Source organism: Arvicola amphibius, chromosome 1, assembly GCF_903992535.2.
Source record: "Arvicola amphibius chromosome 1, mArvAmp1.2, whole genome shotgun sequence".
Taxonomy (NCBI): Eukaryota; Metazoa; Chordata; class Mammalia; order Rodentia; family Cricetidae; genus Arvicola; species Arvicola amphibius.
In genome coordinates, this window is record NC_052047.1 from 30,996,010 (window position 1) to 31,008,078 (window position 12,069).

The 12,069-nt window shown below is 40.7% G+C and overlaps 1 protein-coding gene across 2 annotated transcripts in view; it reads left to right on the top strand.

Moving 5' to 3' along the window:
* Window positions 1-12,069, top strand: part of Corin (corin, serine peptidase) — a 200,831-nt gene that overhangs the window by 162,348 nt on the left and 26,414 nt on the right. For both annotated transcript variants that reach the window (XM_038345201.1, XM_038345193.1), the window contains exons 14-16: window positions 4,890-5,003; window positions 6,736-6,846; window positions 7,902-8,031. In XM_038345201.1, the coding sequence (XP_038201129.1) occupies window positions 4,890-5,003; window positions 6,736-6,846; window positions 7,902-8,031 (355 nt within the window). The remainder of the gene's footprint in view (window positions 1-4,889; window positions 5,004-6,735; window positions 6,847-7,901; window positions 8,032-12,069) is intronic.

Consider the following 12,069-nt stretch of genomic DNA (forward strand, 5'->3'; position numbering starts at 1 on the left):
CTAATGTAAAAATAAAATATTTAATTACCCAAATATAGCATCATAACCACTAACTGATCACTGTCCTGATTAGTAAATAATGACAAACCCCTATGCAGAGATAGTTTGGGAGCAATACAAATTGTCAAGTGACTTTTCATTTATCTTCAAATAAATGTTTTAAGAAAAACATGTTTACCGATTATCTTTGGTCTTTTATTAAGCTCAGATACAACAAGAACTTTAGATGTAACCAGAGCTACTCCTCAGAGTCCGATTCTCTGGGGTCCTCAGAGGATCATTCATATGACACTTTGGAAGTTTTATGAAAGGGTTCTGTATACTTTTGTACTCTGTAAGAGAACTGGGGTAATTTATCACACAGAAGGGCGTTGCTTATGGATGAGACCACTCTGCAGTCATCGGAAGAGTGAGTCGTGTCTGTACATGGGGCATACCCTAAGTGTGCTTTTAGAATGAATTTGGTCTTTGATCTCTGAATAGGCCTAATTCCTCCCTGCTAAAGAAGAGCAATGATCTTTCCCTTTGGTATTTTGCTGCTCGGTTCAATGTGTCACTGTCTTATGTTGTGTAATGGATGAGCAGCTTAGAATTGCAGATGCTCTCTGGAGATGTAGGCGTGGCGTCCAGACTCAGCATTTAGAGTTCCTGGCAATTTTCATTTCCCTTCTCTAGAATTCACTTGCACGTTGTGATGTGCCCTTCTTTACCTTTTATAACTTAAAGACTTATAATGTTCCCATTCTAATCCTCGGAAGACGGGCCAGGAAGCCAGTTGCCATGGTAGTAAGGAATCTAAGAGGCAATTCCCTTCTAAATTCACCCTCTTCGTCTTGCTTGTAGAAGGAGTTTTGTTTGGCTTGGGCTTATTTCAGTCAGCTAATTTGGCAGTGTGGAGTGGACTGACATAGGATGCCCAAAACAGAGCTGGACAAAGTTCCCAGCTTTTATCATATATATGTCTATCTATCTATCTATCTATCTATCTATCTATCTATCTATCTATCTATCTATCTATCATCTATCTATCTATCATCTATCTGTCTGTCTGTCTGTCTGTCTGTCATCTATCTATCTATCTATCTATCTATCTATCTATCATCTATCTATCATCTATCTGTCTATCTATCATCTATCTATCTATCATCTATCTATCTATCTATCTATCTATCTATCTATCTATCTATCTATCTATCTATCTACCTATCTATCATCTATCTATCTATCTATCTATCTATCTATCTAATATCTATCTATCTATCTATCTATCATCTATCTATCTATCTATCTATCTATCTATCTATCTATCATCTATCTATCTATCTATCATCTATCTATCTATCATCTATCTATCTATCATCTATCTGTCTATCTATCTATCTATCTATCATCTATCTGTCTGTCTGTCTACCTGTCTGTCTGTCTGTCATCTATCTATCTATCTATCTATCTATCTATCTATCTATCTATCTATCTATCTATCTGATAAAAGTATCTTGTCCTATTTGGGTGGATGATCCTGTTGATCATGTTTCCAGAATTTCAGCCATTGAGAGGGATCCTCAGCCTATGATTAAATCCTTACTATTAACTCCTTCTGCCTCTTCATAGGACATTAAGCCACTATGTGATAAAGAGGGCATGAAGTGTGCACCCGTAGGAAAGAAAAGAATTGGGAAACCTACCACAACTAAAGATGTAGGTCGTAGCTATAGGACCGGTGCTGTTGCTTGCAATGGTCAGTGCTCAGAGCCATGCGGGGATATAGGCTATCTGTGTGGACTGCTAGAAGGGGCACTGGGGAGGAGTCGGGATCATGCATACTCTTGCAGGATAGTCATGCCTGCTAGACCTGAGCCCCGGCTGTCGCACCTCATGTGATTCACTCTGAGGGGCATCCACAGTCCTTTCCCGGGGCAGTTTCTGACCCAGAGTCCCTGGATATGAACTGTTTCACCCTTCATCAATTCAAAGGCCCAGAATCACAGTTTCTCCTTCCCTCTCTTCATAGCTCTGGCCTGAAGAGTGAAATAGGTTTTATTTTTTGCAGGTAAGAAGATGAGTGCCCCTCATATTTGCATAATAAGACTTTTATATAAAAATAATATCTACTTTAGGGTTATGCTTTGGATATGAAGTATTATGGAAGTATCTGTGTGTTATGATTTGGATATGAAGTGGTCTTGAACCCCTGGCTAGTAGAACCTGTTCACTGAAAGGTCTTTGGGTTCTGAGGATCCTAAACCAATCTTCAGATTAACCCATAGATAGATCCGTAATTCAGTGACATTAATGGCAGGTGATAGAAACTTTGAGCGATGGGTCTCATTGAGGAAGTGAGTCATTGGGTGTATATTCTTGGGGACTGTAATATGTTATTTTGTTATCTTGTCCTGGGTTTCTGTGTCTTTTTCTGCTTCTTGTATACCACGAGGAGAGCAGGCTTTCCCTCTACCAGCTGAATGCTTACTTGGTGCAGGCCTGATATCAATAGAGCCAATCTTAGTATATTGTCTCAGTGATAAAAGGGCGAACACACACACACACACCACAGTGATTCACTGTCTTACTTATAACAACATTTTTTAAAATTATTTTTGGTGGGGGAGAAACCAGGAGTCCAGTTCAGGTGGGGCCTGTCTCTACCAGGGAAGCCTGTTTCACAGAGTGTCTGCAAAAGTGAGCAGACTGCTCAGTGAACAGAGTGCTAAGCCAGTTTAAGTTAGGAAGTCATCCCAGTTTTCCTGGGACCAATGGGGTTCTTGGAACAAGGAGCATCTGGTGCCTGACCTAGGAAAGTCCTGGGCACATGAGGACTCGGCAACTTGCCTGTCACCATCCTCCTTTGGGGTGCCTTGCTAGTCCTTCTGCGCTGCATGGCTGCTGCTCTGACAACCACTGCCATTCGGTCTCATAACCTAAAGCTGCATGACGTGTCCAGCTCTTCCGTATCTGTTCTTAGGTGTCTTCACTTTTCTTTTAGAGCGTACATTGAACACAGACTTACATCAAAAGTGTCACTCCGCAGACAAAGTGGCTTCTTCACAAAGAATGCTATCTTCCCCATGACCAATGCCACGATCTCCTTTCATTTCATTTTGTCTAGTCTCACCATCTGTCCCTCCTATGAGGTGTCTGATCACACAAACTTTTCTAGCAAAAGAAGATGTACAAAAGGAAACATTAATGCTCACAGAATACTCATTTAGGGTTGGAGAATGCAGACAAACAGTAGATGACGAAAGCCATCTCCTCTTGTTACTGTTCGTGAGCGGACACTACAGAAGGCCTTATACTGAGTGTGCTGCTCCTGTGCTTGTTTTTATGTTAGTTCCTCCCAAGGGTACAAATTCTTCACTAATTCCAAAGGTTTTCTTGCATCAGGCTCCATTCTCTCATCCCCCACTAACATGCTGCTTTCTCCAGCAACAACACAGTCAGACCTTCTATGTTTGCTCTGCTCTCTGGTGAAATGAGAAGTGTAGGCTGTGGGAGAGGAATGGGGCCTGTGACAGATTTCAGGGCACATTTTGAGTCTCTAGAGGACACGTCTTCAGAGCATTGCAGTTAGGCTTGGCTTCCTCTGCTAGCTGAAAACTCCAAATATCTTGATCATGAGTTCTCTGAATCCATGTCTGGACCTAAGAACATTCCAGAAGAGTGGCCAGTGAAGGACTCTCACCATTTACCTCTCATATCTTTGGATGATGAAACACTCTGAATCTACTCTGCTGGAGTATTTTGATTCTTGTTTGGAATGACTATTTTTAACAGTGAGATTTTTTTCTTGTAATGGATTCCAAGAATTCTAAATTAATCATCCATGATATTTCTCTGATTCTTTGTCATAGGTCTGATGAGAAATAACATTTTTAAAGAGTATATTTATTTGCTCATTGCTTTGCATTTTAGATAAATTATATTTTCCTGGGAACTAGAGTCTTTTGTTCTTTAGATGAAGTGAAGTTGAATTTGAATTAACCATGCTTCTAGGGTCTACCATGTGCTAACCACTGTTCTAGGAGGAAATGACCAGCATCAGCAAAGTCAAGAGAGCCCTTGACTACATAGTAAAACCATCTCAAAACCCAGAAACACATAACAGTTTAAAACTATGAAATAATTTCTTTCATACCCTCACAGCATGGTGAGGATCATGGGTCTTCTGGGGGCATCTAGTACAGTAGAATCTTGGCATATCTTAGCTGATATTCAAACACACTGCACTTAAACCAAATGACATGCCCCAAGTGTAGTTGAAGTACTTGTTCCTTGGGGGGTGGATATTGGAGTTCAAGTCGTAAACTCACAGTATTGATCTTTTCCAAATTATCTCTGTTCTCCATACTAGCTGATGAGGTAGGTATCTGGCCACCAAAATACAATGGTTTGCATCTGGCTCTTAAACAAATTTTGTAGGCACTTAGCATATGAGGAACCTCTTTTTACAAAAGATACAGATGGCCCCTCAGTTTGTAGACTGAAATTACATTTTAAAATTGTGCACATTTACGTCTCTAGGTTTTGGCATATTTGCTTAGAAGCATAACTTGCTTTATAGATGCCTTGCATGCTGGCAAGTTGACTCAGAAAGCAAAAGGAACAACTCAGGAGGGATGCTAATGCATAGCTGCTTTTTCCCTTTTCCCATTTCCCATATGTTGATTTGGATCTTCTGTTAGAAGAGCTGTTCTGTTCGTCATGCAGAATGGGAACTACTGGATGTTCCAGCTCTCAAAATCTTGTGCATAGTAACCACCGATGTCCAAACCCTTCAAGAAGTTATCATGCCTTCATGCTGAAGTTTCCCTTTTTACCTTATTTGATTAAATGTCACTGCCATTTTCAACTGGGCATATATCACGAATGGTGTTTTCTTCTTTTTCCAGGTTGCAAAGAGAGAGATCTTTGGGAATGTCCATCCAATAAGCAATGTCTGAAGCACACGTTGATCTGTGATGGAGTTCCAGACTGCCCTGATAGCATGGATGAAAAAAACTGCTGTAAGTACCTTGAAGAATTTGTTAACAGAGTTTTTCATCTTAAATACTCCTTGCCTCACTTTAATATAAACTAAAAATTTGGAAATACATATCAAAATTTTCAGTGTGTTTAGTTCTTCTGACAAGATTTTGTCTATGAAGGTATTCCTTCATATTCCAAGAAGACAAATGTCTATAAAATACATATACATATTATCCTAACAATATGGAAATATTAAAATACCACCCAGCATCCAAAAATGGAAGACATGCAATGTAAAGCAGAGAAGCAGAGTTTGACTTAGATCCATTACATATCTTTAGTTGATGAGGTAGTTGGTTTCCTGTTAGTTAAATGGATACCCGAGGGAATCAATTTAAGTGGTTAAGTTTATTTTGGCTCAGAATTTGGGATGTTTCAGGCCATTTTGTAGACTCATTCCATTTGAGCCTGTGGCGGGAAAGCATATCATGGAGGAGAGGAAGCAGCAAAGACGCATATTAACCTCAAGACTGTGTATTAGAAGAGAGCGAGACAATGCGGTGGTCCCTCTGGCTCCCTCAAGGACACACCTTCACTGACGGCAAGATGTCCCTCACACCCTCAGACTGCTTAAGTCGCTCTTCAGCTTCCCAATAACACCACAGGCTGGAGACCAAAACTTCAAGAGTGGGCTTCAGAGAACACTTACCCCAAACACAGCAGCCGAATAATAGAAAATATTCAGTAATATGTGCATTTTGTCCTGCATTTTCGAAGTAAATATGTATATATAAAAAAATCAGAGGATCATAAAAAGTTTACACTTATCTTACGGTGGTAGGATTGTTTTGTGCTTTTGAAATCTTTTATGTCTGAATGATATGTAGCCATTATCTTTAGAACTAGTTAAAAACTTCTTAAAGTTACAAGTAACTTTAAGAAATGTAAAATGAAGACATTTATTGTTATGTGAATCATACATGTGTTATATTATTATTGTAAAAGTCATGCAAAGTGAATTCATGAGGCTATAGTGGAAATGCATCACCTTGTCTGTGAATCCTTTATTTTGACCTCAGGCTGGATGGTCAAAAGCCAAGGCATTTGGGTGGATGAGCTGCCTTGGTCACATTCCATAGGAGGAAGTGGGGGTTGTGCTCCTTGCTCTGGAATATCACTGAGGGATTCCCTGTAGTTCCACACTGGGCAGAGTCATAGCCTGTAGCCAGGGGCTTTTGTGTGGATTAGGAAAGACATTCACCACAGACACTCACAGCATAGTCCCAGTCAGGGATTAGAAGCTGTCTGCTCCAGTCTGGCCTAGGTCCAAGGCTAAGTAGGGAACATAGCCTGGCAGGCAGAGTTTGGGTGGATGCTATTTTGTAATGCATAAATCATAAAACCATAGACACAGGGTCTCTCATGGAATCACGTTTAATCCTGGACCGATAATTACTCTCAGATAAGAATAGTCGGAAAAATGCCATGATGATGTTAAACTAATCAAGACCTTCCTCTGGGACTTGGGATGGCTGGTATGAACCTGAACAAAATCAGTTTCCTTTTCACGGAAGGAAGAGGGGAAATGGATGCTAAGTAGGCAATCAAGGAGATTTACTATAATTTTTAAAAAAACCCGAAAGAGATTTATACATGACTCAGAGAGTAATTTACTAGTGGGACCCCTAAAAAGCTATCTATCTACGTGAACAGAGTTTGCTTTCTTCCCACAAACGTTTCCCTCTTCTTCCTTCTTGGTCCCCCTGCCAGCATTTTGCCAGGATGATGAGCTGGAATGTGCCAACCATGAGTGTGTGCCACGTGACCTGTGGTGTGACGGAGGGGTCGACTGCTCAGACAGTTCAGATGAATGGGACTGTGGTAAGCTCCCGGTCGCTGCCATCTGCCCTCTATTCACATGCCTGTCAGCCATTTAAGCTAAATGAATCCTAAATTACTTCACGGGTTTTACCAGCCAAGTTCATCTATTTTGTTTGCCTGTTTAAAAGTTGACAGTGGTGATTCATGGGTGCTATTTCTAAGTAACAAAAACATTCCCCCTCAAGTTACTTCGCTGTTTGAAATGTCTATATTATATGTATAACATTCTGCATTCAAATGTTTGGAAGCATGTCGTTTTTATCTTAGATTTTATTTCATCCCTCAAATGCTATAGTGGTGATTAATCAGTCATTCTTGGATCATTTACGTCCCCCGGAAGAGAATCTGAAAGTGGTCTCTTCTTCAGCTCCGTGTCTTGCCCCTCATCCAGATGCAATTTCCAGCCATGGGCAGGACTTGAAGGCATCTCAGCTATTGTGGCAGCTGTGATCTTGATTTTCTGATTAATCCCCTCATTCCGCACTCGTCACTCCTCTCATTCACTTGGCTTCTAACGTTTGTCTTTTGCATCCTCTGGCCAAGTCGTGAAATTCATGTGTGCTGTGTTCAGGTACACGGTGTTCCTCAGATGAACTGCAGCTGACCCAGTGCAGAGGCAAGGGTCTGTGCATGTGCCACGTGAACCCTAGATTAGCACCACCCTCACGTGCTGCCATTTTCCAATGCCGAAGGAAAAAAATGCACGGAGTTTCAAATAGCTCCTTGCAATTAGTTCTGCTAATCCCTGGGTAAGTTCAAGGCACCTGGGACTCTGCCTCTGGCCACCTTCTAATTCATAAAGGAAGGTCGAGAACTGCCTGTCTCTTCATTAGAGTCTGCAGTGCTTTGAAAGCAGAGAACAGAACGAATTCCTTTTTTTCATCTCCTGTCACATTGAGGCAGCAGTGGTTTGCACAAAATGGGTCAACCCCAAATTGTTCTCAACTAAAATAAACATGAACGAGTGCATGCAATCACAGCAAAGGCATACGAACTTCTGCTTCTCAGGAGAAGGAGTGTTTTTAATTAGGCTTTCTCGCATTTTTCCCCCTCAGTGACCCTCTCTAAAAATGGGAGCTCCTCCTCATTCCTGGCCGTTCACAGATCTGCAACCGAACACCACGTGTGTGCCGATGGCTGGCAGGAGGCGTTGAGTCAGCTGGCCTGCAGGCAGATGGGTTTAGGGTAAGGTCAGTAGTTTGTAGTACTGATGAGTTTCTCAGAGGGCTTCGTAAACTTAAGCAGTAATATCTTCCTTATGATGGATGGAGAACCGGGAACTAAGAATCCTCTAAAGCCCTGGAAATGAACCTGGCGTGAGGAACTTATTTAATTCTAGGCACCTGCTCTGTAGAGTGCGGGCTGTAGATCCGTTATGCTGAAGCCTCAAAAGTAAATGAAGTAACTGTATTTTAAGCACTTCTGAAATGGAATACGTTCACTATTTATAAAGCGTTCAGATGGTCTCCTCTGTGGAACCTGGATGGAAAACTCTTCATGCCCCTCCTTGAGGTTACTGAGAATTTCTTTTTAAGCAGCACACACTTTTTTTTTTTTTTTTTTTTTTTTTAAGGAAGAGTTGAGAAATAGAAGTCAAAGCCGCTGGTGTTTCTATTTATCCTAAGTAATACAGGAAATATGCATCAAAGAAAAGACCACTCTGGCTTTTACGTTCCCAGGCTGAAGCGGACGCTCTGAAAGGCGAAAGCACACTGTTTTGTTAGGCGTCCTGCTTCAGTTCCTTCAGCAAAGAAAGCCTTCATCTGCGCCGTCACAGAACACCTATGGAATGTAGGCACATGTATCTGCTGTAGGACTTAGCTGGCATTTTGATTTGTTATGGTAATGATATATACGAGATTATAATGTAAGTATAGGAATGAGAGAAATAAATAAAAAATAAAGGAGCCTTGTAATTCTAGTCCTAAAAGCCGGAGTTGATGGCATTTCCCGGGAGCCACAGAACAAATGAAAATTGTTTACAATAATGAGCCATTTAACTCAGAAACTAGCTGCATGATTTCGTTACCCCAGCTTGAAGATCATATCACGGCTAACATCTTGAGCCCTTTTCTTCCATGTAAAGACCCACATTTTGGAAATCTAAGTAACTGGTGCTATTTATAATAATAAGAGAATTTTTAATCTTTTCCAGCATCAGAAAAAATTATAGCTGTCGTGATCCATTAAAATCCATTAAATTATTGTGTTCTTATGAAATGGGATATGATTTTGATTAGATAAATGGAAGCCCCCTTGAAATTCCTTAACTTGGGTCTCTCACTGAGACCTAGGGGTATTTCTTAATATGAAAATTCAATTACATAATGAGACTAGCTCTACTGGGAGTTCCAAGGGTAAGTCAGACCTGCAAAGACTTATAACCAGAGCAACAGTTCCAAAAGCCACCTTAAGCGGAACTGTTGAACTGCAAGCGGAAGGGATCTTGTTTGAAATGTCTCTCTATCTTCTTTCATATTTCTTGCATATTAGATTTTTACTGAGCTAAAATATGCACATCAAGTGTGAGTATTTCCGTTGCAGTTGGCACACTCTCAGTGTTGCATGGCTGTCTCTGTTGCCTCGGTCTGGCACACTTTTACGACCGCAAAGCAAACTATGCGCCCACAAGTGTAGTCGCTCTCAGTTGTCCTCCAGAACCAGCCAATCACTCATGGATTTTCCGTCTCTATGCATTTCACTACCGTTCTGGATATTTTAATAAGGAAGCATACAGCTTGTGATCTTTTTGTCTAGATAATATTATCAAGCATCTGTGTTACAGTTTGTACCAAATCTTCATTTTTGTTTATAGCTAACATTCCCAGTGTTATACCGCGTTCAATTATCCCTTCAGACATTTGGGTTGCTTCTATTTCTTTTTTTTAAGTGCATATGAGATCTTTAAATAATATCTTTGTACCAGATATGATATTGAATATCTTCAGTTCCAACATTCAGGAAGCAGAGACAAGAGGATTGCTTCAAGTTTGAAGTCATCCTGGTGTGAGCTTCATAGGCATCTATAGAGGGATCTAGATCTATAGAGGGATCTAGATCTATAGAGGGATCTAGATCTATGGAGGGATCTAGATCTATAGAGGGATCTAGATCTATAGAGGGATCTAGATCTATAGAGGGACTCTGAAAAGAAAGGTCACTTATTCCATCTTCCATGTTTTATCCATTTTGTTTTTGTTTTCATTTTTGTTTTTTGAGACAGAGTTTCTCTATGGACAGCCATGGCTGTCCTGGAACTCCCTTTGTTAGCCTTGATCTCACAGAGATCCGTGTGACCCTGCCTCCTGAGTGTTGGAATTAAAGGCATGCCCCTCCACTTCCCAGTCATTTTTTTCAACTCTGAAAGTGAAATGTTAGTATTTCAGATAATAGATGTATGCTTTTTTTTTTCATTTTTGATCACTTTATTTCACTGAGAGGCAGGGAGAATCTAAGGTTGGAATATAGCTGAAAGGCTATAATTATTGACTGTATTCATGTGTAAATGAGTAAATAGCATCAGGTCATCTAAGACTGGCTTTAGGTATACTTGTAAATGTACTTTAGTGACTCATAGAAATACAGAGAAGCAGAAGAGGGAAAGAAGGAAGATAACAGGCAGGTGAGGTCACGTTCCTGCTGTGAGGATGGGCTTCTCGGAAAGCTGCTGTTTCCTAGGTCTCTGGAGACCACCTGCGTTGTACAAATTCATACGCCTGCTACTGGTGCCTCAAACAAGCTCTAAATAACCTCATCTTTGTGTCACAGTCGGCGATCACAATGTCTTTCTGACCACAGTTGGTCTCCACGCCAGGCAGGAAGGGAAGGAGGATGGCTTTCCATCTTCCTCTTTAGAATGGAGTGCTGGCCGCCTTCAGTGGCTGGCCTGTAGCTTTCATACGTACCCTGCATTAAAAAGTTGAACCTTAGAAACCCACCCCTAATTAGTTCTGCTCTTCTTCCACCTTCTATTTTCATTTTGTGGAGTTTGTGCTTATGAACACTGATGTAATCATTGTGTAGAGGATGCAAAAGGGAGCATCATCATTGGGTAGGAGGAAAGATAGCGTAGTAGGAAACACATTTGGGAGAACAACACAGGGCATAAGATAGGCTTCATTTTCATATTTGAGAGTGGAACAGACTTAGAGCAGAGTTCATGAAATTCTTATTTAAAGTATAGAAGAAGAAATAGTCATTTCTAATCTTTGCAAGGATCCATTCCGTAAGCACAGAAACCAGCGCTGTAATTTAGCATCTAGGATCAACTCACCCTTCTCCTAAGAAAGGTGTTTACTGACTTCAGCAGGTCCATTTTTAGACCTAGTTCATCAACTCATTTCTGTGCCGAATTATGTATTTTCAGGAATGGCACAGCGATATTTTTGTAGAGGCAGTTGATTAAAAAGATGTACCTGGGTTTCTTTTTTTCAAACTCGGATTCTGCTATCCATTTCTTAGAGCAAAAATGGCAGACGCTAACTGTCCAAGAGAAAAGATTTGGTGTTTTGTGTTGAACCTGGAAACTTACTGTCATCTGTCGGTTCTTCCAGAATTCTCCCTGGGCTGGAAGCACAATGTTTTGCTGGTTAGATGAAGGTATAAATCAAGCTCTTGGGGTCTTTTGACAGTGTGTCGACTTCTACTTACAGTATCAGAAACATATGCGCGTGCACTTAATGAACAGTACACATCAGAACTTACTCTGACCTCTAATCCTTGGCAAATGCAGCTTTGATACATCTGGCATTTGAGGATAAGAGTAGGGGCTGTGACCCCCCATGTCTCCAGGCTCCATAAGCTCTGAACTAAGTTCATCTGGAAACTGTGTCTTGGATCTATTTGACTGGCAGAATTTCCTTATGGAGTTAGCTGTAATTTGAATTTTTTGGCCTTAATCTTTTAAAGTTAATCAAAAGAAAAAAATCATCCTTTTGGAGAATGTTTTTATATTTTGGGCAAAATCAGAGTCAAAGACACCATCTATTATGTTACCCAGTAGTCTCTAGTGTTCTCTGCTGGGATTAATGCTGTCGTTGCCTCCTGGGGTTTACTCCCTGGGAAAGAACTGTTTACTTCAGGATGGTTGCCCTACTCACATGAAACTTCAGAGCTCTGTGTTCACTGCAGTTGAAAGTCCAGCCCAGGATGCTGCTCTCGTGTGTATTAACCCTGGATAAGTAGCTCATAGTAGTTTCGAGGTTTCAAAGAATGGCATATAAT